Source organism: Hyperoodon ampullatus (assembly GCF_949752795.1).
Source record: "Hyperoodon ampullatus genome assembly, chromosome: 14".
NCBI lineage: Eukaryota > Metazoa > Chordata > Mammalia > Artiodactyla > Ziphiidae > Hyperoodon > Hyperoodon ampullatus.
The window spans coordinates 22,893,966-22,921,191 of NC_136927.1; the positions used below are offsets into that span (position 1 = coordinate 22,893,966).

At 57.6% G+C, this 27,226-nt stretch overlaps 2 protein-coding genes across 3 annotated transcripts in view; one reads left to right on the plus strand and one right to left on the minus strand.

The window, feature by feature from the left end:
• IFT140 (intraflagellar transport 140) overlaps positions 1 to 27,226 on the minus strand; it is a gene marked incomplete at its 5' end in the record, with an annotated part of 67,643 nt that overhangs the window by 5,035 nt on the left and 35,382 nt on the right. The window contains 11 exons of one of the 2 annotated variants that reach the window (XM_079719501.1): positions 830 to 974; positions 2,033 to 2,199; positions 2,272 to 2,484; positions 2,664 to 2,870; positions 6,091 to 6,273; positions 6,352 to 6,480; positions 6,840 to 6,983; positions 7,059 to 7,191; positions 7,393 to 7,488; positions 7,778 to 7,968; positions 8,538 to 8,715. In XM_079719501.1, the coding sequence (XP_079575627.1) occupies positions 830 to 974; positions 2,033 to 2,199; positions 2,272 to 2,484; positions 2,664 to 2,870; positions 6,091 to 6,273; positions 6,352 to 6,480; positions 6,840 to 6,983; positions 7,059 to 7,191; positions 7,393 to 7,488; positions 7,778 to 7,968; positions 8,538 to 8,715 (1,786 nt within the window). The remainder of the gene's footprint in view (positions 1 to 829; positions 975 to 2,032; positions 2,200 to 2,271; positions 2,485 to 2,663; positions 2,871 to 6,090; positions 6,274 to 6,351; positions 6,481 to 6,839; positions 6,984 to 7,058; positions 7,192 to 7,392; positions 7,489 to 7,777; positions 7,969 to 8,537; positions 8,716 to 27,226) is intronic. The other variant, XM_079719500.1, reaches the window with a different exon arrangement.
• TMEM204 (transmembrane protein 204) lies at positions 12,185 to 25,452 on the plus strand (the record flags this gene model as incomplete). The annotated part of the gene is made up of 3 exons (XM_079718490.1): positions 12,185 to 12,461; positions 17,101 to 17,256; positions 25,171 to 25,452. 3 exons carry the CDS (start codon positions 12,185 to 12,187, stop codon positions 25,413 to 25,415), a joined length of 678 nt encoding a protein of 225 aa, XP_079574616.1. The 3' UTR covers positions 25,416 to 25,452.

Genomic DNA, 27,226 nt, shown 5'->3' on the forward strand with positions numbered 1-27,226 from the left:
CTTATTTTACCACATTGAATGCAGAAGCAGACACGGGAGTGTCTGGCTGTCCTGTATTATGTCAGACATTAAAGAGATTTGCAACAAGGTAAAACAAAGTTACTTTTCTCACTAAATGTCTTTGTTTTGAAAAATACAGTTATTTTAAATTAAAATGTTACCTATGTTACCATGTAGTGGGTTTATTTTATTTTTAAGTAAATTAACATGTTTTACAAATTTATTAGTTTATTTTCTAATGCGGTAAATATTGGTAGATATAACCCACATAAATAAAAGCTCTTAGGGTCCTCAATAACTTCCCCAGCGTAAAGGGGTCCCAAGACCAAAATGTTTGAGAACTGCTCTGTTAAACTGAATTATCAAAACCCTCCACAAAGAAAGCTCCAGGACCAGCGGGTTCACTTACACATTCTATCCTACATTTAAGGAAGTGACACCCATCTTACATACACTCTCAGTTCCAGGAGGTGGGCACCCCAAGTGTTATTAGCAAACTGAGGAGTGAAGGGACAGGAAAGGATGTCTGTGCCTGTCAAATGGCTCAGAAAATACCCATTTTATGTATAAACTAGAAAATTTTAAACATATATAGAATGAATACATAAATGTGGCAAAATGGTAAAAAAATGAATCTGGTAAACGGTTGGGTTCTATTATTCTTGTAACTTCTAAGTTTGAAATTATTTCAAAATAAGAAAGGCTGAAAAATCAAAAAGAAAATTGAAACGTGGGGAGGTGCCTCCCCCACTGCGAGCTCCGCAGGGGGCTCTGAAGCCGGGATACCCCCATCACCCCGCAACCCCATCAGCCCCAGGTGTGGCCTCACCGTCTGCAGGTCCTCCATCTGCACGTGGCGCTCTACCAGGAAGCCATATACGTCCCCGACGCGGACGATGCTGTCCAGGTCTGGCTCCTCCAGGAGCAGCTTGCACTGCCTGATTGACTCCTTGGGGTCCTCGGTGTATGTCCTGCTGGGAGCAGGGACATTCTGAGCCCCAACCCAGGGCACAGCTGCACGTCAGGGGTTAGGGCAGGCTCTCGGCCTGGAGGGTGCAGCTTTTGAGAAGGTAATTCCCGTGAACTAAATTAATTCTTTATTGAGTCAATTCATAAATTCACTAATTTGTTTTAACAAAACGTACTGACCGCTCGCAGGGCTGGTACTGGTGCTGCACTAGACTCTGGAGGGCACGGCCTGTCAATGCCAGTCCCGCCCAGGGAGCAGCCTGGAGGGTGACCTGGGACAGAGGGGCGAGGGCATGGAGCGGGTGCGTCACTGTGGGGAAGCGGTCAGGGAGGGCAGCCCAGGCAAAGGCCAGCACGGTGACACCCAGGGTCTCCGCAGTGCCTGGTGCGGTGTGTGCAGGCGGGGGTGGGACCAGGAGGCCCTGTGAGTCCCCCACAGGCCAGCCCTCTGGCCCCCGCATTCCCCTCCCTCTGTCCAAGCACCCTGCCCTGTGGCTGAGCCCCCTCCCTCCTGCAGCCCTGATGTTCCTGAACCTACACATGCAAGTGGGGGAGCACCCTTCAAAGAGCCCCACTCCATAAACAGCATTCAAAATGTTTTTGGAAGTCTTTGGAAAGCCTCTTCTCAGATAAGCAAAGTGCTTTCATTGGTTTAGGCAGAAGCTGAGCCCTGCTGCCCACACAAGGGTCTTGGAAGCACTGGACAAGCTGCCAATAAGTAAAAACTGAGGTCCCGGACACATTTGGATTTGTGGCCTGTCCTACGGGCCCCTCCCTAGAACCACCTGCCGGACCCCTGCACGCACCTGAGCAGGCCCAGGGCTCCCCTCAAATACAGCCTCTCCTGACACCAACCTGCCTCCCCCGACCACCACTTTCCTCCCTCAAAGGTCTCGGCTGTTTCTGGAACAACCTCCCAAGAGTCAGCCCGGTTCTGCGGGAACCAGAGGAGCCCCAACGTGCATAGAGCAACGGCACACCCTGCCCTTCCCGTCCAGCTGTCCAAGGAGTTCCTTAGAAGAACGTCCACTGGAAATGCCATGCTGCCCCACGGCTGACGCACCTGCGGGCCTGCATGAAGCGCTTCACCAGTGCCATTTTGCTCTGCAGCTGCGCCAGCCTGGCCTCCTGGTCCAGTGGGCTCCTGGCCTTGGCCTTGGACAGGCACTTGTAGGCCTCAGTCAGCGCCCCATGGGCCTTGTCATAGTTCTGGTACTCGTCGATCTCTACCTGCATGAGGAGGCGTCAGGACCCATGGGTCCCCCCACCCACCCAGGGCCCCTGGAAGTGGGGGGTCGGTACCTGGGCACAGGCATCGTAGAAGCCGGCCAGGAGGTCCAGGGCCCGGCCCTTGGTATAGAAGCTGATGATGCTCTTCATGATCTCTGGGTCCTTCCGCCAGTCCAGGGACTGCAGGTAGTTGGCTGCCATGATGTAGATCTCCTTTTGCCTCGACACGCCCGCAAAGAACACAATTTTCTCAGTGTCCCCAGACTTGAGCAGTGCTCTCATGGCCTGGACAGAGAAAGAGCCGGGCTGGCCCCTTCCTGGCAAGGTGGACAGAGCTCCCGCCCGACGCTGCAGGTGTGTCTTCAGGACAAGCGAGCTCTGGGCTGCAAGGTCTTGGCAGGCGCCTTCGGAGCCCTGCCCGGAAGCTCATCCCACAGGGCACCCATGCGCTGGGCCGCACTCACCTTCAGCCTGTCCCCTGCCTGCGTGTACTTCTTGGTGGCCAGGTGGTAGTTGCCCTGGCGCATGCAGCAGCTGGCAATCTGCTCCAGCAGCTCACGCCGGGACTCTTCAGACAGCTCCTTGCAGTCCTTGGACACCGTCATCTTTTCGGCCATCTCCTCAGTGATGGTCAAGTTCTGCTCCAGGCAGAGCTGCAGGGCTTCGTGATACTGGGAAGGGCCACAGAAACCAAGGGGCAGTCACCTGTGGCCTGGGGGAGAGCCACACCTCCCCGCCTCCTGGGGTGGGGGTGGGGGGAACAGTGCGGCCAGGTGGGGGCACGTGACCTTCTCTTGCTATTCATACTCTAGAGGCAACCAAGGAAACGTGCAGCCCAAAAGGAAGTTATATTCGTTGTGGGAGGAAAAGGAGACCAGAAACTAATTTTCTTCTATAATTCTTTTCAAGTTTTCAAAGTAAGAGGTTTAATTAATTTAATTAACTTTCCTTAAAAATTCAAGAAAAATTGTATATTCTTCCCTTAAGAATGTGTCTTGGGGGCTTCCCTGGTGGCGCAGTGGTTGAGAGTCTGCCTGCCGATGCAGGGGATGCGGGTTCGTGCCCCGGTCTGGGAGGATCCCACATGCCGCGGAGCGGCTGGGCCCGTGAGCCATGGCCGCTGAGCCTGCGCGTCCGGAGCCTGTGCTCCGCAACGGGAGAGGCCACAGCAGTGAGAGGCCTGCGTACCACACACACACACAAAAAAAAAGAATGTGTCTTGGGGGGCTTCCCTGGTGGTGCAGTGGTTAAGAATCTGCCTGCCAATGCAGGGGACATGGGATCGAGCCCTGGTCCGGGAAGATCCCACACGCTGTGGAGCAACTAAGCCCGTGTGCCACAACTACTGAGATGACGCGCTGCAACTACTGAAGCCTGAGCGCTCTAGAGCCCGCGAGCCACAACTACTGAAGCCCGCGCGGCTAGGCCCACGCTCCGCAACAAGAAAAGCCACTGCAATGAGAAGCCTGTGCGCCGCAACGAAGAGTAGCCCCCGCTCACCCAACTAGAGAAACCCCGTGTGCAACAACGAAGACTCAATGCAGCCAAAAATAAAATAAATTAAATTAAAAATAATAAATAAAACAGCCCATTGTGGATTAAAAAAAAATAATGTGTCTTGGGAAGAAAAAGAACTATATCTTGGAGATGATTTCCTCTGCTGACAGCTGTGCCAGGAACCTGCAGGGCATCCTGCCCAGACTCGGAGGGGTGGTCCTGCAGGTGCAGAGGCCCTTGTGCCTATGCCATTCACGCGTGTATAAGTGTGTTGTTAGCATGACTGCTGACGATAGGAAGCACTGGACCAAGGAAGATGTGCTTGTCACCTGTGGCAGGTGCCACGGCCATGTTCCTACCCGCAGCCTGAGCACAACTGTTTCCCACTACAACCTGGTGGGTTTTCTAGCCTTTTCACTTTACTAGCCTAATTCACAAACAATGGCATCTCCTTGCTTCTGATCTGTATTCCCCTGACGATGAGTGAGGCTGTGTATCGGACATTCAGGAACCATCCAGATTTCCTTTTTAAAACAAACTGACCATATTCTTTGTCCTTCCTCTTGAGTTGTTGGTAGATTTCTTATTGGTTTATAGAAACTCTATACATATTAAGAAGATTGGCCTTTTGGGATATAGGTAGAATACATTTTTTCCCATTTTATTATTCATCTTTGCTTTGTTTATGCTGTGTTTTCCATGTGCTATTTTCAAATTTGTATTTGGTCAAATTGATCAGCCTTTCCCACTATGGCTGTTGGGTTTTGAGTTGTATTTAGAAAATGCCTTCCCTCCTTCAAGGTCATACGAGACACATGTGACTTCTGGTGGCACTGGGCTGCCTCCCTATGCTCTTAGATCTCTGACCTGCCTGCGGTTTCCTCAGACGCAGCAGGTGAGAAGGGTTTAACTTCACTTTTCCCAAGTGGCCACCTGGCTGTGTCAGTCCCATTCACCGAAGGGCTCACCCCCACTGTTGTGAGATGCTCCTTCACCACATGTAAATGTGCACCCGTATGTGGCTCTATTTCTGGATTTTCTAGTATTTCCTACTGATCTATAGGCCCCACGCACCAAACCCCAATTATTCTAGCACTGATAAAGTTTATGATCTGGGAGGTTTAATCACCTCTTGTTACACTCTTCTTCCCAGATTTTTCTCGGCTCTTCTGGCTTATCTGGTTTTCATTGTAAAACTACAGAATCCACTTCTCTAACTAGAGGAAGCCCTGTGGTATTTTTCCTGGGGTCAGAGTCAGTCTGAAGCGGCCTTAGGGAGGCCAGTCAGTAGGTCTCTCTAACCAAGTACGTGGTGTGTGTGCCTTTTCACTTGCTCAGGAATTCTCCTATCACTCATAATGAGAGACCACACTGCACGTGTGATTCTGTCTGCAGGAAAAAAGATCTTCCAATTAGGACAGGCTGATTCTGGGTGACTAACCATTTTCTACATCTCCATTCAGTTTCCATCAAGGGGAATTTTTCTCCTTAAGGAAGATTAGTACACATACCCATTAAGATGGCTACTATCAGAAACTAGAAGACAGGGAGTGTTGGGGAGGATGTGGAGAAACTGGGACCCTGGTGCTCTGCTGGTGGGAGCATCAAACGGTTCAGCCGCCATGGAAACAGTGTGGTGGTTCCATAGAATGTTAGAGCAGAGTTATCATGTGACCCAGCACTTCCCTCTCTGGGTAAATTCGCCAAAGAACTGAAAGCAGGGTCTTGAAGAGATGTTCGCACATTCATGCTTATTCACAACGGTCAAAGGGTAGAGAGAATTCCCTGGTGGTTAGGGCTCTGCGCTCTCACTGCCGAGGGCCCAGGTTCCATCCCTGGTTGGGGAACTAAAATCCCACAAGCTGTGCTGGTGTGGCCAAAAAAAAGGGCAGAAGCAACCCAAACGTCCACCTTTGGATGCTGGACAAGCCAGGTGTGGTCTGTCCGTGCAGAGGAATACGGTTCAGTCTCAAACAGCAGGGACCTTCCAACACGTGCTGCAGCGTGGACGGCCTGGGGGACACTATGCTCGGGCGAGAAGCCAGTCGCAAAGACAAGCGAGTCCACTGACACACGTCCCTAGACTCACAGTCAGAGAGACAGAAAGGCGGAGGGCGTGTGCCAGGGGCCGGGAGAGTTTGAGTTCTGCGAGACCAGTAGGGTCTTGGAGATTAGCTGCACAAACACGTGAATGTACTTAACACCACTGAGATGTACACTCAAAAACCCCTAAGATGGTAACTTTCACGTTATGTGCTCTTTACAACACACACACAGAAGAAAGTGGACTCCTTGGCTATGACTGGAAACAGGTGGCGAGTCCCGCACAGGCCGGCCTGGCCTTCCTGGTGAGCGTGGTTGGTGAGGGTGGCCGCCCGCCCACAGGGCCCGTACCTTCTTGGCGGCCAGCAGCAGCTCCACTGCCTTCTCGTACTGACTGTGCTCCAGGAAGAAGTCGGAGCAGCGGGCCAGGAGGGCGGGGTCTGACTTCTCATCCAGGTCCTCTGCCACGAGCTGCAGGGCCGCAAACTGCTGTGTGGTGAAGGCCAGCTCCAGGGCCTTGGAGAAGTGGCCGGCCTGTGGACAGTGGGAGAACTCTGAGCAGCACCGTCTGGGCGCTCCGCTGTGCCCGGGGCCTGGGGCGGGTGGCCTCACCTTGTGGTACAGCATGACCGCCTGGTCCATCTGCTCACCCTTCTCCTCGTAGTAGCGTGCGGCCTCGATCATGTCCTTGGGGGAGCTCAGCAGGGCCAAGTTCATAAGCTGGTCATCCAGGCCGTGCTCCTGTGGGAGCACAGAACGTTGGGGAACTACCTGACATGAGGGCTCTCCGCCTTTTCGACCTTTCCTGAAGTGGGACCCTGGGCTGGAACACTTTTATGGATGCAGAGCGTCCGACGGCTTCCTAGGTATGTCTACTGAGTACGAGCCGTGAACAGCCTCCCTGCTGCTCAGGAGCCTGTATAGCAGGGAGCGTCCCCGAGCGCACTTGGGCAGAGTGAGGCATGAGACGTAGACACCTGCCTGGGTAGGGGTATGACACTCAGGACATGAGTCTCTAACTTTCTGTTTGAAACTCTCTCAACAGAAGGTGGGAAGCAGCCTCCCCCACCCGGCAGCGCTGGCAGAGGCTGGGCGCGCACCTTACAGAGGCGGATGGCATTGTTGAAGGCCTGGGCGCGCGTGTAGAAGTGCACGGCCTGCCGCACCTCGTCCTGGCTCTCGTACTGGCGGGCCAGGTGGTAGGAGGCCGCCCAGTTCCCGGTCTCGCTGGCTATCTCTGCGGCCTAGAGACACCAGGGACAGGGGTTTTGCGTGCAGCCTCCTCTGCCAAGCAGCCCGCCGCCCTCCGGGGCTCCTACCTTCTGGATGTTGCCCTGGAAGCAGTAAACGCGGACCAGAGAGAAGTAGTCGTGCGCCAGCTCGTAGTAGCGAAGCGCGGCATCCATCTCGGCCTGGCTCTCCAGGTACTGGGCCCACCACCTCCACAGGGTCCTGTGAGGAGCCGCATGCGCTCCCTCAGGCCCCTCTCCCGCTGGAAGTGAGCCCTGGGTCCCACACCAGCAGCCAGGAGACATGGACGCTGGGTGGACGAGCCCGAGTGAGGTCCCCGGGGGAGGCCCCCGCCTGGTGGCCTGGGGACCAGCTCACGTGTGAGGCTCTGGGGGGGAAGACCTCCCGGGCCTGGCCACTCACTTGTCCTTCATCTTGTTGACGTATAGCTCCAGGGCCTGCAGGTCCTCTGCCAGCATCCGTGGCACCTCGAAGCGGTGCGTGTCTGACTTCTCGTAGCTGCGGGAGAAGAGAAAGTGCCGCTCGCTCCCTGGTTCAGCTTGCAGCTCTATGGCCTGTGCACCCGACTAAGAGCTCCACCACTAGCACTGTCCGGGGAGCACAGGCCCGACCAGCACTGCGGCCTAGAGACCCAGAGCCTGGCAGGTCCTCCTAAAGCACAGAGCTCAGGCCCCCCCGAAGGCCTCCCACCGAGATGGTGCTGGTCTGGATCTTCCTCTGAGAACCTCCAAGGCCCCCTCACTGGGGCAGCAGAGGCAAGAGGTCCTGGCTGCCCGCCCGTGCTCACTAGCTGAGGGACAGGCTGCAGTCCCCGCTGGCCTCCAGGTGCCGAGCGTAGTTGTAGTAGGTGGTGCGCAGGTGCACGCGGTCGTGTTGCTCAGCCACCTCAATGGCCCTCTGCCACTGGCCCGAGGCCTGCAGGAGCCTATTGAGGAGGTCGTAGCGCCCGCATTTCTTGTACAGATGTTCTGCGTCCTCCTGAGGGAAGGAAGTGTGCCTGTCGGCGCCGACGATGCCCCCAACGGCAGCCGAAAGTCACCAGGGATCCACCGTGGCAGGCGGCAGGACGGCTGGGCCGTCAACCCGCCCACGACTGAGACCACAACACACCCTGGGTGGGATGGACACTTTGGGGCATGGGAGGGGATGGTCAAGACGACACTGGAGAGGGCAGGCCTGCCCATCAGCCAGGGGGTCTGAGCTCCACCCAGACCCCATCAGACCCATGGGTGTCTGCTCCCGACTGTCCCCACCCCAACAATGAGCTGTGCCTGGCCACTCGGCCTGCATCTCCTGCGACTTCCATCGGCCTCTCTGGGCCACAGGGGTACAAGGGGCCGTGAGCTCCGCGAACACGCAGGAGGCAGGGACGGGACCGGCGTGGAGGGGGGTGGTCTCAGGGGCTCTACAGGGGACTCCCTCCCCCCCACCCCCATTTTGGCCTCAGCTTGTTTGAGGGGGTTTCTGTTCCCTGCAACCCAAGGGCCCGGACAAGCACACACTGTGCGTGGGAGGCTGGCCTGCCCATCGGGGTGGTGCCCACTCACCAGCATGCCCAGCTGTATGGCCAACACGGCCACCCTGGCCTCTGGCTCTGGCTCCTGCTCAGCCTCCCGCAGCGCTCGGGCTCCGCGCGCGTGGCCCATGTGCCCCAGGCACACCTTGGCGACATCCAGCCGCTGGGTCTTCACGCACATGCGCGCCATGTTCTCCCAGACAGCCTCGCTGCAGTGGAGGACACGTGGCTCCAATGAGCTGCCGCTCCCACGACTTGGGCCCCAGCGAGACCCATGCCAGGCAGCACGGGGACCCGGCTGGACACATGGTCTCCGAGAAGGGGGCCGCGTGCGAGCCCAACAGCTTCACCCACAGAGTAATGTGGCAAACTGGGGCCCACGTGCCCTCCCGGGAAGAAAATGGGTGAAACATCCGTTTCCCGGGGGTGCAGGGGCTGGTGTACCTCTCATGGCTGGCCCTGGGGCCTGCTCCTTGCGCAGGCTCCCTCCCTCGGCCGCAAGGGGTCCCGTGAAGACCCCGGAGAGTGTCTTGTGCAGGCTGCCAGGCCCCACCGTGCCCCTCAGTGAACACTTGCTTCTCCCCCCGGCACCTGGCACCTCTGTCCCAGGCTGAACTCCTAGTGGTCCCTCCACCCTCACACAGAGCCCCTGGGTCAGGCGGAGAGTGGGGTCTCCCAACTCCAAGGACAAGCATGACACCCAGGTGGGCCTTGCCATGTGCTGAATGGAGGCGGGGGTCCTGTGGATGGGCCTGCAGAGCTGCCCTCTGACACCCCTGGCACAGGCTCGGGCCGGGGTCTTCCTTCCTTGTTTGGAGGTTTCTAGCATCTCCCTCCCTGAGACCACAACACATCCTGGGTGGGATGGACACTTTGGGGCATGGGAGGGGATGGTCAAGATGACACTGGAGAGGGCAGGCCTGCCCGTCAGCCAGGGGGTCTGAGCTCCACCCAGACTCCATCAGACCCATGGGAGGTTCTAGCATCTCCCTCCCTCCAATGCTGATGGGGGCTCCTGCCTGCCCCCTTGCAGGTCCCAGGACAACCTCAGACCCAGGACGGCCTCCCTGAGAAAAGACGCTAGCAGGAGGGAGGATGCTCTGGGGCCCCTCCTCCTGGGGCTCCATCCCCTGATGACCCCAGAGCCCTGAGGAGAACAGACCAGTAAGTAACTTCTGGGATGCGAGCGGCTGGTGGCCCTCAGGATGCGTGAGTCACTGCGGACTCCACCCGTCCGTTCTCAAGGAGCCCCTGGGCGAGCAGCACGGAAGCAGGGTGCCAGCCACTCCCGACAGCTTCTCCATGGGCAGCTTTACCCCATGTGAGTCCTGGGGTCTGTGCATCCAACCGAAGGTCCATGTGGACACCCACCTAGTCCCTGCCAGAGCCGTGAGCACTTCCTGCTGTCTGGTAGCGTCTGCACCCTGTCAAGTGAGGGGCAGATGGGCTCCGAGTGGCCTGACTCTTGGGAAAGCCTTGTCCTCTGAGAAGCTCCCAGAGCGAGCCAGAGGCCCCTCCTCTTGGGCTGCTCTGTGGAGACCCTGGTGGGTCGGAGCAGTGGTTGACCACTCCCAGCTTCACGTCCCACCAAGCAGCACACAAGACAAGACCACACTGCTGCTTGTCCGCGTGAAGAAGCAGGGGAGGCCTTGACAGGGCCAAAGGCCTGGACCGCGGAGAACAGGAAGGGCCCCTGGGGTGGCACACGATAGGTGAGGGGGTCCTTGGAGGACTCGGTCGCCCTGACTCAAGGTCTGCTCCCAGGCCAGCCACCCTCCCCCTCCCCAGCCCAGCTGTCCACTCCACCGGAGCCGAGGCTGGGGGCTGGTCCGATAGGAGCCCCAGCAGGTGGCCCGGCCCGCTCCCCGCCCAGCCCGGGAGAGAGCTGGATGGCGCTGGCCCAAGGGCTGTTCCCAGGACAAGCAAAGCAGGGGCTATGGTTCCTGAAACCCCCTGCTTGCTTTTCAGCGGAAATTAGCCACTTAAAGACTGGCTCAGGATAAGCGATTCTAATGAGTAAGGAGGGAAATCGATGCTCTTTTAATGGAAACTTTGAGGAAAACTTCCTTTTCAAGGCAATCTACTGCACTGTGTGCACAGGAGCCCCAGCCCTAGTCCTCAGAGGGGCTGCCCTCCCACAGGGTCTTCTAAGCTGACAGACCCCCAGGTACCTCCCCACCCACAGGGCGGCTGGAGTGAGAGCAGGGGGAGCAGAGGGGCAGCCCCGCTTCTGGCACAGCCGAGGGAAGAGGGAAAGTGGCAAGAACTCAGCTGACACATTTGCTACAAGCTCTGGTGGGAAAAATCCAAAGGACATAAAATTCCTCCTGGAGCTGATGGACAGATGTTTCTTGAGAACTTTGATTCTCCAAAGACCCCCTGCCTTTTAGGAATGTAAACTTGGGGCGGGGACTTCCAGGGCCGACCAGTTTGGTTTCAGCACAGGCCCGGCTGAATGAGTCGCAGCCCAGAGGATCTGAGCAGAGCAGATGACTACCTCTCTGAACGCCCCTCAGCCTGATGGCTTATGCAACACAGGGCAGGGCACCCAGTGCAGGACCTGGGCCCTTACTGCCCACACACACCCCGTCAGCAGCAGACAGGGCCCAGGCCCTCAGGCCTCGCCGGGTGCATGGCTCGTCCAGAGCCCAGCCTCTTGCACCTCAAGGGCGATGGCCTGCTCTGGCGGGTCTCCAAGTATAGGTGAGGGTCTCAGCTGGGAGGTGGAGTCCAGGGGGCCTCCCCACCACACTGGCCCTTCTCTGCTGCACACCTATGGGTGCGTGGCACCCGTGTGCTGGGGGAGTGACCGATGGCTGGGGGACGCCCAGTCCCCAGGGTGGGCGACTGGTCACCAGCGCCCTGCCCGCCCCGAGCCACCAGGTTGAGACAGACAGCGGGGCCTGTGGGCCTGCCAGGCCGGCATCCCTGGCCTCCACTTTCAGGGAAGGTGGGGAGGGCGGGGGAGGGTCCCGGAGCAGGCCTCCAGAAGAAGGCCCCCCTGCCTTTCCTATCAGGAAACACATCCTGTTAGTGTCTGGCTGCTATTTGTTGCAGTTGGCTACGCCCTCCAGCTCACCAAAAACAGCCTCAAAAACAACCATTTCCTCTCTGCTGAGAGACAGGGGGAAAACGCAGGCGCGAGGCACACACACACTCACTCACACACGCACGCGCATCCCTGCAGCAACCCTTTTGCTTTCCAGGACCAGCTGTTGGGTGGCGGAGGCACCGGGCAGGGGCTCAAGCAGCAGAGGCCCCAGTGGCTCACTTGTGCTGCTCCCAGCGGCCCTGCTCAGAGCCCTGCTCCGCACTGGTCCTGAGAGTGAGGCCCAGGCACCCCGCGTTGCTGCCTGCCTCGCAAGTGATTTCTGTTCTCTTCGCCTCCTCCTCCTCCCAGGAAGACGGCGCGCTCACGACTCTGGACTCTCGCTGGTGCCCCTGCTTCCTCCCCGGGATGGGCAGCTCCGAAGGCTTCAGCTCAGGCCTGGCCCTGCTCCAGGTGCAGGAAGGAGGGTAAGGAGGGCCGCGAGGCGGGCGCCCCCGCACCTGTCGCATGGGCCTTCCTGACACCTCCAAGCATGAGCGGTGATGTCCTCTAGCCACCCCTGGTGACAGCAGCTGACCGACTGGGACTGGGACTTTCTCCAAGACAAGGGGACGGCACCGCAGTCTGCGATGACTGTCCAGAAAGTGGTGGCCACGGCCGTGCTGGTGGCCCTCGTCTCTCTCATTCTCAACAACGCGGCGGCCTTCACCCCCAACTGGGTGTACCAGACGCTGGAGGACGGGCGCAGGCGGAGCGTGGGGCTGTGGCGGTCCTGCTGGCTGGACAGGGCCAGGGGAGGGCCAAGCCCGGGGGCCAGGCCCGGGCAGGCGGACACGCGGGACTGCGAGGCCCTGGGCTGGGGCTCCGAGGCGGCAGGCTTCCAGGAGTCGCGAGGCACCGTCAAACGTAAGTCTGCTTATTTTCCTTCCTCCTTTAAAGTGGCTGTGGATGCGGGCACATCTGCTGACGGGTGATGGGCACTCTGCTCACAGGGGCAACCTTGGCTCTTGGGGACCCAAGCGAGCCCCAAGCTCCAAGCCCACCCTGCCCCGGCCCCTTTGGTACAGAATTCTTCCTGTGCAGGAGGGGGCTTTTTCTCTGCCGTCATGCATAGCTACAGTACGGATACATTAACCAAAGCAAGTAAAATGTTTTTCCTGGTGGAAAATAAAGACTGTTAATGAGTAAAATAAACAAGAAGCTTAAAAACATGCGGCTGGGTTTGGACTTCATTCCACAGTTGTCAGGGTCGTTAAGGCAGTGAACAGCACAGAGGGAGACCCTCCAGGGACTGGCTGTAGGTGGGATGCCCAGGAGAGACTGGGAGACTGATAGCCTTCAGAGGGCAGAGAAGAGCCGACTCCTGCGAGCAGGGGCCTGGCTCCCTTCTGCCCAGTGGTCCTGTCTGGTTTGTCACATCCGGCGCAGGGTCCATTACAGCTCTGAAAGGTGGGAACTTGACTTTGAAAGGGGGGTAAGGTTTGAGTGTACGGGAGGGAAGGTTCATAAATATGAAAACGCTTGTCACCTAGCGTGTAGACACACGGCAACAGCAGCCGATGGGCAAAGGTCTCCCCAGTGACGACCCTTTAAAACTGCAGACAAGAGTCTAACACGTAGACCGCATCACCTGTTCTGAATACGATACTTGTCCTCAGGAAAACGTGGCTCCGGCCAGGCCTCTGCTGGCTGCTCCAGAGGGCACGCCTCACTCAACTCAGGCGTGATGGCCCTCAGAATCCTGACCCGCGAGGGAATGGGAGTGGGGGGATGTTGCCTCCACTTCACAGGCAAAGAGACTGAGGCTTCAGGAGGCATGTGGCTCCGTTCAGGTTCCCGAGGGGACGCGACCCCGTCTTTGCACGTGGACCCCCTTGCAGCACAGCCTGTGGGTGTCTTCCATCAGCCAGCCCGCAGCCCCCTTTGCAAGCAGAGAGCCACAACCTCCCTTAAAAAGGGCGGGGCTTCCCTGGTGGCGCAGTGGTTGAGAGTCCACCTGCCGATGCAGGGGACACGGGTTCGTGCCCCGGTCCGGGAAGATCCCATATGCTACGGAGCAGCTGGGCCCGTGAGCCATGGCCGCTGAGCCTGCGCATCCGGAGCCTGTGCTCCGCAGCGGGAGAGGCCACAACAGTGAGAGGCCCACGTACCGCAAAAAAACAAAACAAAACAAACAAAAAAGGGCAAAGAGCCTGAATGAATCAATGAGCTTCTGTGAGCTCTCAGACCAGGGGCCTGTGGGGGGCTGGGTAGGTCAGCTGAACTTGGGTCACTGTGACCTGCCGGTCAGATTGGTCCCTCTGGGCTCTGGGTCTGTCCTGAGGAGCAGTGAAAGCCAGTGACCGAGGCTGTAGCGTGGGCTCCGCGCAGGCCATGCCTTTCCCACCCCACAAGTGCACTGCACGCCCCCCCCACCACAGAGCAACCCCCCACCCCTGGGGAAGGCCCCACGTCAGCCCAGCCCCTGCCCTGGGCTCAAGACCTCCAATGCCGCGCAGGTGCCCGCTCCAGGCATCCGTCCCCCCGCCCCCTTGTTGAGCTGGGTCGGGTCAGGTCAGGCCAGGAAGACACAGGCCGGGACACTCTCTGCCTCCAGACCGCACAGCCACCCTGCCGCATGCCCCGAGCACCCCGCTCACCTGCCCTCATTTGCTGTCCCTCCCTGACCACCTGATAAGCTCCCTGAACAACTTTTAAAACATCCTCCTGCCATAATACGGCATTTGTGGCAGCTGACCTTTAATGATGCCCTGAGCATCAGAGGTTTTCCCAGAACAAGGGAAACGTCTTTGGAGCTTCTCGTGAACGAGGCTGAGACCAGGGAGAGGGGCTGGCAGATGTCTCACCAGCTCCCGGGGACCGAGCACTGTTGCCCTGGGGGTTCCGGCGCTGGGGGGTTCTGGCCTGGTTTCTGGGCTGCCCCCTTCAATCAAACCAGCTCTCATGCAAAACCCCAGCCCAGGCTTTGCCCCAGATGGTCCAGCCTCCAGCTGGGCTAGGGACAGGCAGGAGGAGTGGGCGGCCTCGACCATGGAATCACCTCCGTCTGTCCATCCCGAGCCCGTGTGGGGGTACCAAGGGGGCGAGACTCATGTTGCTTCACCCTAGAGATTCCAGACATGATGCAGGTGGCCAGTGCAGTTCTCAGGGACAGCAGCCAAGCTCCTGCCCGCTCTGTGCCCAAGTCCTGGCAGAGCCCGCAGAGCCGAGCCAGAGCCACTTGGCACATCAGGCCAACACCACCATCCCCCAACGTAACAAGCTCTAGTGAGGGTGTCCCGAGCATGCTGGGTCAGGGGACGACCCTGGGGCAGGCCCTCCAGCTGCCCCCATGTCACGCCAGGTCCCGTCCTCGAGGACAGGGCCCTTCCCCCTCACTGGCACACTGGCTCACTGGGCGTGTGCGGCGGCCATGACTTTTGTTACTCATCAGGTGGGGGCCTGGGGGTACCTCACAGCCCAGGTCGGGGGCCAGTCTTGCTTCCTGACCCCCGTTCTCTCTGCCACTTTTCATCTCTCTAAGTTTTGTGCATTCTGTCGGGCACCTGTGTCCTTTCCCTGAAGCCAGGGGGGACGTGAATAAACACGTAATTAAATCTCCTGGGGTGACCGCTGCTCTCTGTCTCCTGGGAGGCAGCCTCACAGGGCACTGGGGTGGGAAGGGGCACAGCGACTGTCCAGCCAGCAGACACTCACGGCCACGTTCTCATGGCTCCTCAAAACCCAGTGCTGCTGCCCAGGCCGCACACACAGCAAGTGTGAGGACCCGTCAAACGTCCAGGCTTGGTGGGCGCTAGTGAGGACCGGTCCCCTCTGGGTGGCTGGGAAAGGGGGCATGGCCAAGGGGAGAGTCCGCCGCCTCAGCCTTTACAGCCTCGGGCACCTGGGTACTAGGCAGTGGCCCAGCTCAACTGCTTGGAGGGTGGATTGCTGCCAGGGTGTGTGGCATGGGGCTGAGCGCTCAGAGCTGCCGGGGCCACCAGGAGGGCAGGGCCTCGTGATGCCAGCACCAACACACTGCAGCGCAGACACTCCCGGCATGGCCAGCCCATTGGTGCACGTCTTTCCTTGCCTGAGAGGCTGGGCCCCAGAACCGGAAGGACATTCCTGGGCCCAGAATGGATCCCGGTTCTGTCCTGTGTTGTGAACATCCATCACATTTTAACAGCCCTCGTCTCTGAGGCCACCTCCACTTCCATACTCTATGACCTCTTAGAGTAGCAGGACCTTCTGTATGGGTGTTTGAAGGGTAAAAATTGTTGCAAAGAAAACAGCGTGAAAAAGGCAGGAAGAGTGTGATGAGCAGCAGCCTCCACGGAAAGCCAGCTGGTGTTCCAGAGTCTGTGGCCTGAGCAACCGGAGCCCCCATGCTGACAGAGGAGCCGCGTGTCCTCCTGCTCCCACCTGTGGCCACGGGGACCCGAGAAGACCTCGTGAGCAGCCAGGAAGATTTCTGCAAATCACGAGCGCTAGCAGCCCTGCCACCCCAGCCTTGGGGGAGAGGAGGAGTCTGAACCCGTGTGCAGGGAGCACGCTCTGTTCTCCGGCTCAGCCTCTGTCCTTTCTCCGAGTTGCTCCGGAGCTGCTGCCACACCACTGCCAGAAGCCCTGCGCTCACCAGGCTGCACCACCCACGCCCGGCTCCTTGTCTCCCTGAGTTTTAAAGGGTCAGGGTTCCCAGCGACTGCAGCTATGTTTTGTGGTAACTTTGAAGACTACAGAACCCAGAACATGAGCGCTCGGTCACCCGGCAGTGAGGCCCACGGAGCATGTGCGGCTGCGTAAGGAGCAGGCGAGAGTGTCATGGGCAGCGTCAAGCCCTGGCAGAGGCGCCGTCCGTCCATCTGTCTGCCTGGGAATGCTCCTTGGCCCTCGGTGCCAGGCTGTCCTTCCAGAAGCCCTCTGCCCCTCCACCCTCAGGGCTGCTCTGACTTCGCAGCAGCCCGAGGCCCCTGCACCACAGTCCAGAGCCAGGCCTGGGATCTGGGAACGGTGAGACCCCTCAAGCTCCGGACAGCAGGAGGGAGGCCAGGGGGAAGCAGGTTGAGACCCCTGGGCAGGAGGAGCTGACCCTCCGTGGCAGGAAGCGGCACAACGCCCCCACGAGACTTTGGACTCCACAAGCGCTAAATGTGAATGCCGCCTGCCCACAGAGCATGAATCAGACAGCACTGCACCTGAAGCCTGGGGGGCGGGGGCCACTTTTACAGCATGGAAGGACCACGGGGAAGGGGCCTGACTTCACAGCGGACGGCTTTGCCCTCCAGCACATGGGTGGAAAAGTTGACTCCCCTGATGGCCTCTCGATGACACCTCCACGGCCCCCACCTTTGCAGTCCAAGCATCGGGCTGCCCCATCCTCCTTCTGCCCTGTGTGCACAGCCTCCAAATGCCTTGCTCAGGGACCAGGGGCAGGTGGGGGCTGGGAAGGGAGTGGTGAGACTCGCTGAGACTGAGGGAGGAGTCCCGGGAGGGGCAGGCAGCCCAGTCTCGAGCGGCCTCGCCCGTGCTGACCGCCTGCTTCTCTCCCTCCGGCCCCTCACAGTGCAGTTCGACATGATGCGAGCCTGCAACCTGGTGGCCACGGCGGCACTTGCCGCGGGCCAGCTCACCTTCGTCCTGGGGCTGACGGGCCTGCCCCTGATGTCGCCCGATTCCCAGTGCTGGGAGGAGGCCATGGCCGCTGCGTTCCAGCTGGCAAGTAAGTATCCTCACCCGGGCCCCGGCCAGGCTGAGCAGCAGCATCCCCAGCTCTTGTCAGGGCTGGCAGGTCGGCTGTGGCTTCTAAAGTCATGGCGACCCCTGTGGGTCAGGCTCCCACCCCACCCGTCACTGTGGGCAGCAGCAAAACAGAAATACACACAGGGGCGGAGCGCTGAGGTGCAACCAGATGGGTTTGTGTCTGTTTGCTCAAGGCCTCCCGGCCCTTCCTATCTAAGACAAGGTGCCGAGGCTCACGGTGACCTGCTTTGCTTTCCAAAGTCTTCGGCATCTGGTGTTTTCTTTGCCCCTCTGTAGCCTGTGTGGCAGGCGGCCTGGGTTCACGCTCCTCCCATGAGGGTGCAGCAGCCTGATGCAGGCACTTGGGCACGTGGGCAGAGGGGGGCGCCCTTCTGACCCCTTGCCTGCCTCCATGGCCTTCCTGGCTAACGGTTAGCAGACGGGGAGTTCTGGGCACTCATGGTTCCCAGCCAGTGACCTGCATGCTCGGTTATAAATGCAGCTTCCTGGGGCCCGGCTTGGGTGAGCAGGGCCCTCCTGTAAGAAGCACAGACAAAGCGTGGAGGACCCCGCCAAGCACACAGGGATGCACATGCAACACCAGGGCCAGAAAAGCGTGATGGGGGCAGTGTAGGGGAGAGCAGCGAGGCCTTGGCCATCAGCGAACAATCCAGAAGCCACCTTGGTCTCTGCGGGGGGACTGCAGGGTGAAATGGGGCAGGGCCTGGGCACACTGTAGTCTTCACAGGGCGAGTGCAGCAGCGCCGTGGATGATGAATGGAACTGTTCCAGGAGGCTCTGCACAACGGCTACGGAAGCCCCAAAGCATCTACCCGGCACCCCAGGGAGCGGAGGGGCGTCTGTGCTGGTTTCCCCTCTCCCTCTGCCTGCCTCACTGGCCCAGGTTTAACGATCACGGGAACCTGGGAGCTCAGGTTTCCTGCTGCCTACGGGGAAGGTCAGATGGGTGGCTGATGGGACAGAGGAAGGGCCAGGACATCACCAGCCCACCGCCTGCCTCTCCGGCTCGGTGGAGAAGGCAGTGTCCCAACCACGAGGGTGCAGTTCCAACACACGCGGCGGGAGGAACGGCAGGAAATACGAGTGAATCACTTGGGGAATAATGGATCCTGGCCCTCATCGTCCAGGAGAAACACAATTTCCAGAATGCGGCTGACAGGCTGGCAGCACTCGTGCTGGAAAGTGCCGGGTGGGACTCGGAAACAGGCCCTGTTCACAGAAGGCCAGTCACTTCCCCGTGGCCGGGCAGGACGGAGGGCGTTGCCAAGGCCTAGGAAAGAGCGCAGGCTTTGATGTCAGGAGAACAGAACTGTGTCCGGCCCTACGGCTTACCAGCCATGTGAACGGGGCAAAGCCACACCTCAGTTCACCCAACTGCAAAATGGGGTAATGCCCACCCTGCCCGAGGCAATTCTGAGAGTTAACCAGGTACATGAAGCGGGACCTCGGACCTCCACCTCCTCCCTCCTCTAGGACTGTGAGGAAAAACACGGACATTCCAATGCCACACATGTAGGAAAATCACCCACCTGCCCTCTGCTGACCTTAGGGCTGTAAATCAAGCAGTTTCCTCGCCTCACTGAAACCACCCACCTCTCTCATGTGGGATCATCTGAAATTCCATCCCTTCAAGAAGGAAGTGGAAGATTTTGCAACGTGATTGGAAAAGCTGGATTAGAAACAGATATGTTAGTGGCATTAAAGGAATAAAAGTAACAGCTCTTGATTCTGAAAGTAACTCCTCTTAGCAGGATGATCAAATCTGTCATTGCATTTCTTAAGCAACTTCTTTGAGACACTTATTTAGAATTATTAGAAAAAATATTGTGGGTCTGGTGTCAAAACTGACATCTTACTTCCTGTAAACTCTTGTTTCAGAACAAAATATTGTTTCCAAATAACACACCAAAAAAATGGAAACGGGGGAACCCCCATTAACTAAAATCAAACTGTCTTGCATCAATCGGTGGGGGTTGGGGGGCACTGCTGAAGGTCTGGGGGTCAGGGGCTGTTCTGGCCAAGTGGGGGCTGGGGGCACATGCTGCTTTCCTGAGTATTTCCAGGCCAGCACAGCCTCTGGAAAGGTTGGACCAGGCTCTGTCCAAAAACCGTCAGATAAGCAGAGGGCCACGGAAAAAGCCAGAAGCCCCGAGCAGCACCTGTGGCACTTCAGATGGTCCCTCTGCCTCCGCAGGCCCCCTCTCACCCTGGTGTCCGACGGTTACCCCCAGTGGGTCTGCTGTGCCCAAAAAGGAAATGCATTTGGCCCTGTTTAGACTTGTTTCATTGACAAACAGTACAGAACACAGCTCTGTGCCTTTCTTCTATCACACTGCTAATTTTAGAGTTAGGTTTTTTCCTGTGCTCTGGTCTGTTTTAAACAGTCAGGGAGAGACTGAAGGGCGCCAGGATATCCTGTCCCAGGAGGGGGAAATGCCTGCTGGTACCTGTTATGCAAGGGAACCTTGAGTCCCCAGTGCTGGGGCCAGAGGGTGGGCGGGGGGAGAGAGGTGCTCGTGAAGTGGGGGGAGCACACGGATTCCCCGGGAGGCCGGGACCAGCCGGAGAGCAACACCCCAGCGGGAGAAGACAGGAGGCCGGCCGCTTGCCCATTCATCCCACGGCCGTTTCTGGCCGTTTCCACCACGCTTGCACAATGCCCAGCTCGGGTCTGTGAAAGGGCGGTCCCCGCTGCTCAGGGCTGTGGCTCCAAAGGACCCTGTCCCAGACTCCAGGGAGAACCCCAGAAATGCTGCTCTTGCAGAGCAACAACGTGACTACCAGCCGTTTCACCGGGTTTGCTCTATTGAACTCAGGCCACCACATGCAATAGTTTGCAATTTCTTTGCAGAATTTTCCAAGTGTGATTTTAATTTACCTTAAAGTTGAAAAAACTCCTTTCAGTCCCTTATTCCACCCCCACCCATAAGCTGAACACCCCGTGAAAGCACTGTGTTCGCTGGGGTCGCAGCAGCTGTCCGCCAGCCCTAGCCTGGCTCACCCCTCCTCAGACCCAGCAGGACGATTTCAAGAGCGGCATTTCGTGGACCTTGTGGGCTTCACGTCTGCAGGCTTCCTCTCTCCACTTCTGGAAATCCTAAGACTTTTTCTTATGATGAAAAACTTACACCCTAAGGGCCGCTTACTCCGCGCCGTGAGAAAGCTGACTTTATCGTCCCAAAGGTCAGTCGGGGTGATGCACAGTGTCTGTCTTGGCAACTCGTGAGCTGGTGGGGATCATGCTGTTCTCGCAAACCTGCTCACAGGAACGTACCACATTCTGTGCTTTACTATAAAGCAGCACTTGGCTTGGGCCAGACACTTCGCTTTCCTGTGTTCTGAGCCCACTTCCCAAGCCCAGTCCTGCCCCCGCACCCTGGGGAGAGTGTCACCTTCTCCTTTCCTAGACTCTCTCCCTAAGGGGGAGGCACTTGTCCCCACCTTCTGCTGCTCACAGCTGAGCCTCGAGTGCTCCGTAGACGTTCTGGGGCCTTGGCCAGCGCTGCCCCGTGGATGCTGAGGCAGGTGTGCTGCTTGAGGGCTCAGGGCTCAGCCACATGGCCTTCCCACCCGTGGGCCCTGTGTGTGCTTGATGGCCACTCCAGAGGAAGGCCTGTGACCACCGGTGGAGCCCTGGGAAGCCGGCAGGAAGGAAGAGAGGAGAGGGCGCTGTGAACCACAGCGCCACAGCCGCCGGCTCACAGAAAGGGGCTATTTGCTTTGGAAACAACAAGTTCATGAGGACGGAATTGAATCCACGTGCAGAACTCCGTGCATTTGCTAAAAACTCTCCCCTTAGAATTGTTTCTGTACAAACAGCGATGTTACTGAAAAATTCAGGAGAAAGGGGACCTGAACGTCAGGAGAATGGAGAAACCGCACTTCAGGCTGGCTGTGGCGAGAGAACCTTATCAAAGTAAAAGGCCAGTTTGATTTCAGGAGGATGTGCCCACACGGCCAGCACAGGCAGCCGCTGCCTCTCCGCGTCTCTGTGGCTTTCCGCCATTGCCACATGGCGCATGCTTGGTCCCTATGTCCCATGCATCTGCTCAGGCCACACCGCCCCCGCTGGCCCAGGGCAGAGTCCACGTGTCCCTGAGCGAGCCCCACTGTGACATCCACCCACGGCCCAGCACCTGGGCCCACTGTTCCAGTCAGTTCTTTGTATTTTCCTGCTGCAGGAATAAATGTATTTTTTTTTATGTTAGGGAAGCATATCCCTTCTCTGACTGTACGTGTTCCAAGTTGAACTAAGATAAAGCGAAAGACAACACTGGTCTTGACACAAAGTCACATCGATGTAAATTTTGTTAACCTTTTTTTACACTGCGGTACAGAACTAGACTTCTCCTTCCTGCTTCTCTTGGGAAAAAAACAACCAGCAAGAAGGTGCAGCCTCTGAGAGACGCTGGCTGGAGAAGGAGCACCTCGATGCTTGAAACCCGTCCACACTGCTCACTGCTGGATGCTAGAAAAATCATTTTCAAGACAAAGCACGAGACGGGTGGACTCGGCCTGTTCATTTCACTCTGTAAAAAGTCCCTCCGAGGGCTTCCCCGGTGGCGCAGTTGTTGAGAGTCCGCCTGCCAATGCAGGGGACACGGATTCGTGCCCCAGTCCGGGAAGATCCCACGTGCCGCGGAGCGGCTAGGCCCGTGAGCCATGGCCGCTGAGCCTGTGCGTCCGGAGACTGTGCTCCGCAACGGGAGAGGCCACAACAGTGAGAGGCCCGCGTACTGCAAAATAAAAAAAAAAAAAGTCCCTCCGAGAGGCTCCGCGCTCACCCGGCCTGTCACCCCCACCACTCTTCCCGCTGTGTTTGCAGACATGGGTGGCTGTGCCCAGCTGTCTGTTCACGTGTGAATTCACACTTCTTTCATCTGTGACATAAGAAAGAGTCTTCTCCATTGTAGGCCATACAGCTGAACATACGGAGGAAGTTAATAAGCTGAGTAGAACGGCAACAAAGCAACAGCCTGCACTGTTTCCAAAAAAATGGACGATGTGATCTTAAGAACCATAAGTAGTCCTGACGCTGGCAAGTGGGTGGGTGTTCCCCGCCAGGAGGGAGCAGCGCCTCCCCCACCCCCACCCCCACAGCCCTCATCCTAAATGGGGGCGCCTGGATCAACAGGTGGGTGACTGCCCAACTGAGTGCTCAGGGGCCAGGACAGGAGGACGGGAGGCGCCCTCCCGCCAGGCAGATGGAGCTCAGGACGGCGGTGCCAGGAAAGGCAGGGGGACCAACGCGCAGCGTGAGGAAACTCAAGGCCAGGCGTGTCTTGAGGGCCGGGAGACGCTAAAGCATGTCCTCTACGGCCTCCACAGGGCGACCAGCACAGCCGTGGGAACGTGGCAACGAAAGGCACGTGGCCAGAGTCGTGACATGCTTTTGGAAGTACTTGTTAATAGAAGACTGTAAAGTTAGTTGCACTTCTAGAATATTCTAACTGCCTTACTATGAACCTTATGTACAAAGGACTCAGGAGACACACAAGTGACGCCGAGAAGCCCATGTGCGCTGCCTCCGGCCCCGGTCAGTGGTGGCCACGCGTTGGCCGGGCCTGTCTGAACTGAGCACAGAGCAGCCGTGTCCCCCCCGTGGCCCATGGCCCAGCACCTCGTCTCCGAGGACACGCATTTCAGATGCTCTGATGTGGGGTCCCAGTCATGTTTCCTGTGACCTGTGACAAGCAGGGTCTCACTCGGGTGCAGTCCTGGGAGTGGGTCACGGGTCCCAGGGCCATATGTGTGCCCTGCTGGTGTGCCCCGTGCTTTCCTCAGTCAGGCCGTGTCCAGCTCGGGGTCTCACAATTCCCAAGTCTCCACTGGATGGCCCTGTAGTAAATTCAAGGTCTTCTGTTCTCAGTGACGCAAACCAACCCCATGTCAGACAGCCGATGGCCCTGGAGGCTGTGCGGAGGCCCAGTTCCTTCGCCCGTTCCCTTCTGATGGACGATGCTGCAGATCTGTGCTGAGACCAGGAGGCTGGTCCATGTGGCCTGTTGCTCCTCCGACCCCACTCCCCCGAGATCATCAAACTCCTTGGCTAGGTGGCCCAGGGAGCCCCGCCCTCTGCTGTGGTGACCAGGGTGAGTCCATTTCTTGGAACCCAACATGCCTGAGGAGGACAAAGGCCCTCGGGGGCCCAGCGTGGTCCAGACAGGACTCCCAGCCCCTCCTGGACTTGTCTCGTCTCCTGCCCTGGGCTCTGGCCAGGCTGAACTGCCCGCTGCAGCCCCTCCACCTGCCCTGCACTGTGACATCTGCACATCTGTTCATGCTGGTCCCCCACTCCCTGTGGCCTCCTGGCTTTCCTCAGGAAACCAGATCATGTATGACCTGGCGTGGCCCCGGAGCAAAGGGCAGCAGTGATGCCCGCTGACGATTCTAATAGCTGTGTCATGACTTAGTGCCGGGGCACAGGCTGGAGTTTTCTAGAAACACAAGCATTCTGGAAGCATTTCTGCGTCTTCCAGAAAGTATGAATTAAACATTTAACTGCCCCGGTCGTGTCCTAAACAATGGTGACGGTGACTAATCCCTGTGCTAATTCTCTATGGTACTTTGTGGAGCTTTTTATACACGGAAAGCTTCTCGATACTTCCTTTCTGTTAAAAATAACTAATTCTGTTTCTCATGCACACTGGCGAAAAGAAACTTCTGGCATTCCTCTCTCCCAGCTAGGAGTACATCCTCTGCCCACGATTTTGTGCCACCGAGTTTTGCATTAGTGAGGGAAGGAATTAGGACCTGTGTTTTGTGTAATGCAAATGAAAGTACTTTATGTGTTCCCTTGTTTTCACTATGTCTTTGGGCATTTTTTGCCAGCCAGGGAGCTTGTTGTGCCTTCTTTCAACAAGACTCAGAAGGACGGGGTGGGATGGGGCGATGGGAGTGAGGCCTCTGCCCCGTCCCAGCCAACAGGGGTTCCAGCCCAGATTCAGACCTGAACTGTTTCAAACATCAGTGCCCTGTTAGCCTAGCTGACAGATCCTGGGTGCGAAATCCTGGTTTTCTTATTGTAAGAACTAATAAAATCAAGTCTTTGGAGCTCCTTAAAGATACAACTACGGAAGTGATGATGTGACGGTATTAACAGCTGACCGAGAGGGGACACGGCCGACTTAACTGAGTCCACACAGGACGCTGTGCACAGTCCTGGACCCCCCATGTCACCTGGAGAGAGGAGGGGACGGAGGGAGACCCGCAGGGGACTGGGTGGGTGAGGGGGATATTCTGGAACCAGCCGAGTCTATTCAGCCACAGTCCGGCTCCCCCCGCACTCCCCCCACCCCGAATGTGCAGGCCCTCCGCCATCTCAGGTCTTGAAAGAAAATATTTCCTCTGGAAGCAAACACTAAGAATAAGAAAACTCTTAAAAACAGGAATTCAAACTAGGTTAAATACAAATCTGAGTTGTTTCAAGGTAAGACTTAGAAAATATCTGCGTTTGCTTTCATGACTTAGAAAATATCCGCGTTTGCTTTCACTTTGAGTGAATTAGGCGTTTATAAGCCAGAGCGGACCTTCCACGGAGTTACCGCTGGACTGTTCGGGGTGAGGAAGTGGGTGTCAGTGTCACCTCCATGGGGAGGGCGGCCAAGGAAGTGGCCTGACACCTGCCAGGTCACAGGAAGCACGTGAGCCCCTATGACCATCCAGGGTCAGGATTGAGCAGATGCCCCCCGCAACAGCCACCAGACCCAAAAGTCCCATAAAATTCAGCTCGACCCCAAGGCACCAGCACCGAGTGGAGCTGGGCTTTCAGCCCCAGGAGGACAGGGTTGGGTGGGAGGAGAAGCAGGAGTGGCCCCACGGCTGGACCCGCGGCCTCCTCTGCTCCCTGTCTCACCCTGTCCTTCGTCCGCAGGTTTTGTTCTCGTCATCGGGCTGGTGACGTTCTACAGAATCGGCCCATACACCAACCTGTCCTGGTCTTGTTACCTGAACATCGGGGCCTGCCTGCTGGCCACCCTGGCCGCGGCCATGCTCATCTGGAACGTCCTGCACAGGAGGGAGGACTGCATGGCCCCCCGCGTCATCGTCATCAGCCGCTCCCTGACCGCACGCTTCCGCCGCGGGCTGGACAACGACTACGTGGAGTCGCCGTGCTGAGGGCGGCGGGAGGCCACTCGGGGCTCCATCCACCGCAGGGACCATCTGGGAAGCAGGACGCTGCCTGCGCGGCTTCCCATGAGAGCACACGTACGACACGCATTCACTACGTTATACACGAACACAGGGCGTGACCACGTACCGGCTGCGTCCCACTCCCACCCCCCCAACCCCGCCACGGCCCACTTCACGCTCGCGCACGTCCTGTCCTGGAGACCAGCTCCGGAGAGGCACGTCCGGGATGGCAGCCGCCTCGCTCTCCGCCCTGGCCCGGGAGTAATTTATTCTGTATCTGCCAAGAGGGGCGTCCTGGGTCATATTTACTTTGATAAAGCAAAACACAGGGAAGAGTTCTGAACTGTCTGTGATCTTCCTCCAGGGACTCAGAATTTACAGTCAGATGGTTACGGCTTTACAACAGAATTGTGTTAGTGATGTCCATTTACTCCTGATTATCTTCCTAAGTTAAAATAAAACACAAACCTCTTACCACGGTTTAAAACTTGTGTTTTATCCATTACACTGCCACGTGGTGAAGGAATATGGCTTATTCTTCTGTAGCTTTGTGGGTCAGCAGTCAGAGAAGGGCTGACACATTTTACAGGCCCGGGGGCAGAGTGCTGGGGACCACTCATGGCTCACTCATGTTTCCGTTCAGAAGTCCCTGTTTCTACAGACCCTAAGTGCTGGCCGGACAACGGCAGGTCCACAGTTGGCACAGTATGAAGGAAAAAGTCTACTGGCTTAAAAAATTTCAGAGATTGATTCACTTTTTTCCCTAGAAAACTCTTCAATGCATCCAGCCAAACTTGGTGGGCTACAGAAGACCTTCCCAGCACCAGCCTGGTGCCAGCAGCCCTGGACCTGACTCCGTAGCAGGGACTAAGCCCCAGGCTGAACACAAGCACCTAAGAGCTGCCTCAGGGGCTCAAAACCAGCCCACGTCCCCCAGGACTGGGCTGGGTTGCCCAGCCACACCTGCAAGGACAGTCCCCTGAGAGCGCAGCTGCTTGTTCCCGTGCCACCTGGTGGTGGGAAGCGCATCATCTGGCCCAGGAAACGAGGGACGGTGGTGGGCACCGTGCAAAGTCCATGGTGTGGGGGTGATCACTGTCTGGCTGCTGCCCCCACACTAGGCCAACCCTCTAAGAAACATTCAGCTTTGCTACCTCCACCTCCCAGACGATGTGCGGTGACCAGTCTGGAATTCGAAGGCCACGCTGCCCCAGGAATCTGTCTTTAGTCAGAGCAAGAGGTAGATCCGGTTGTTGCTTTAAAAAAACATAAAGCAACGGAGAATGACTTAAAAGCACGTCTGGGCTGACCACGGATGTAAGCGCAGCTCAGGGCAGAGGTACAGCCGGCACACTAGGTGGACCCAAAGGGCTGCCCTTCCTCCCCCGGGCACCTCAAGCTGTACAGTCTCAGCAGTGTTACGTACACGACTACATATACTGCATGGGCCATGTGCTCACCTATGGTCTGTGATCGAGTTCCTATGAAACGGAAGGTGCCTCCAGCCACTCTTTACTTCCCTGATCAAAAGCCTCTTGCCCACCTGCAGCAGGGAAAAGCCCCTCTGCTGTGGACCAAGACCAGGTCTCAGGCTGCTGGGAACATGCTTCTGGGAGACCCATCACTGCAGACAAGGGCTGCTGGGGTGCCCTAACTCCCGTCCTCCTCTTCCCACTTGAATTTCACCCTTCAATAGTTTTTATACTCTTTGGCAATTAAAATCTGTCAAATGCTCCTGAGAAGCTCTGAATTCTCACAGGCACAGAGAGGAAGCTGCTTATAGGTAGCCCTTGATT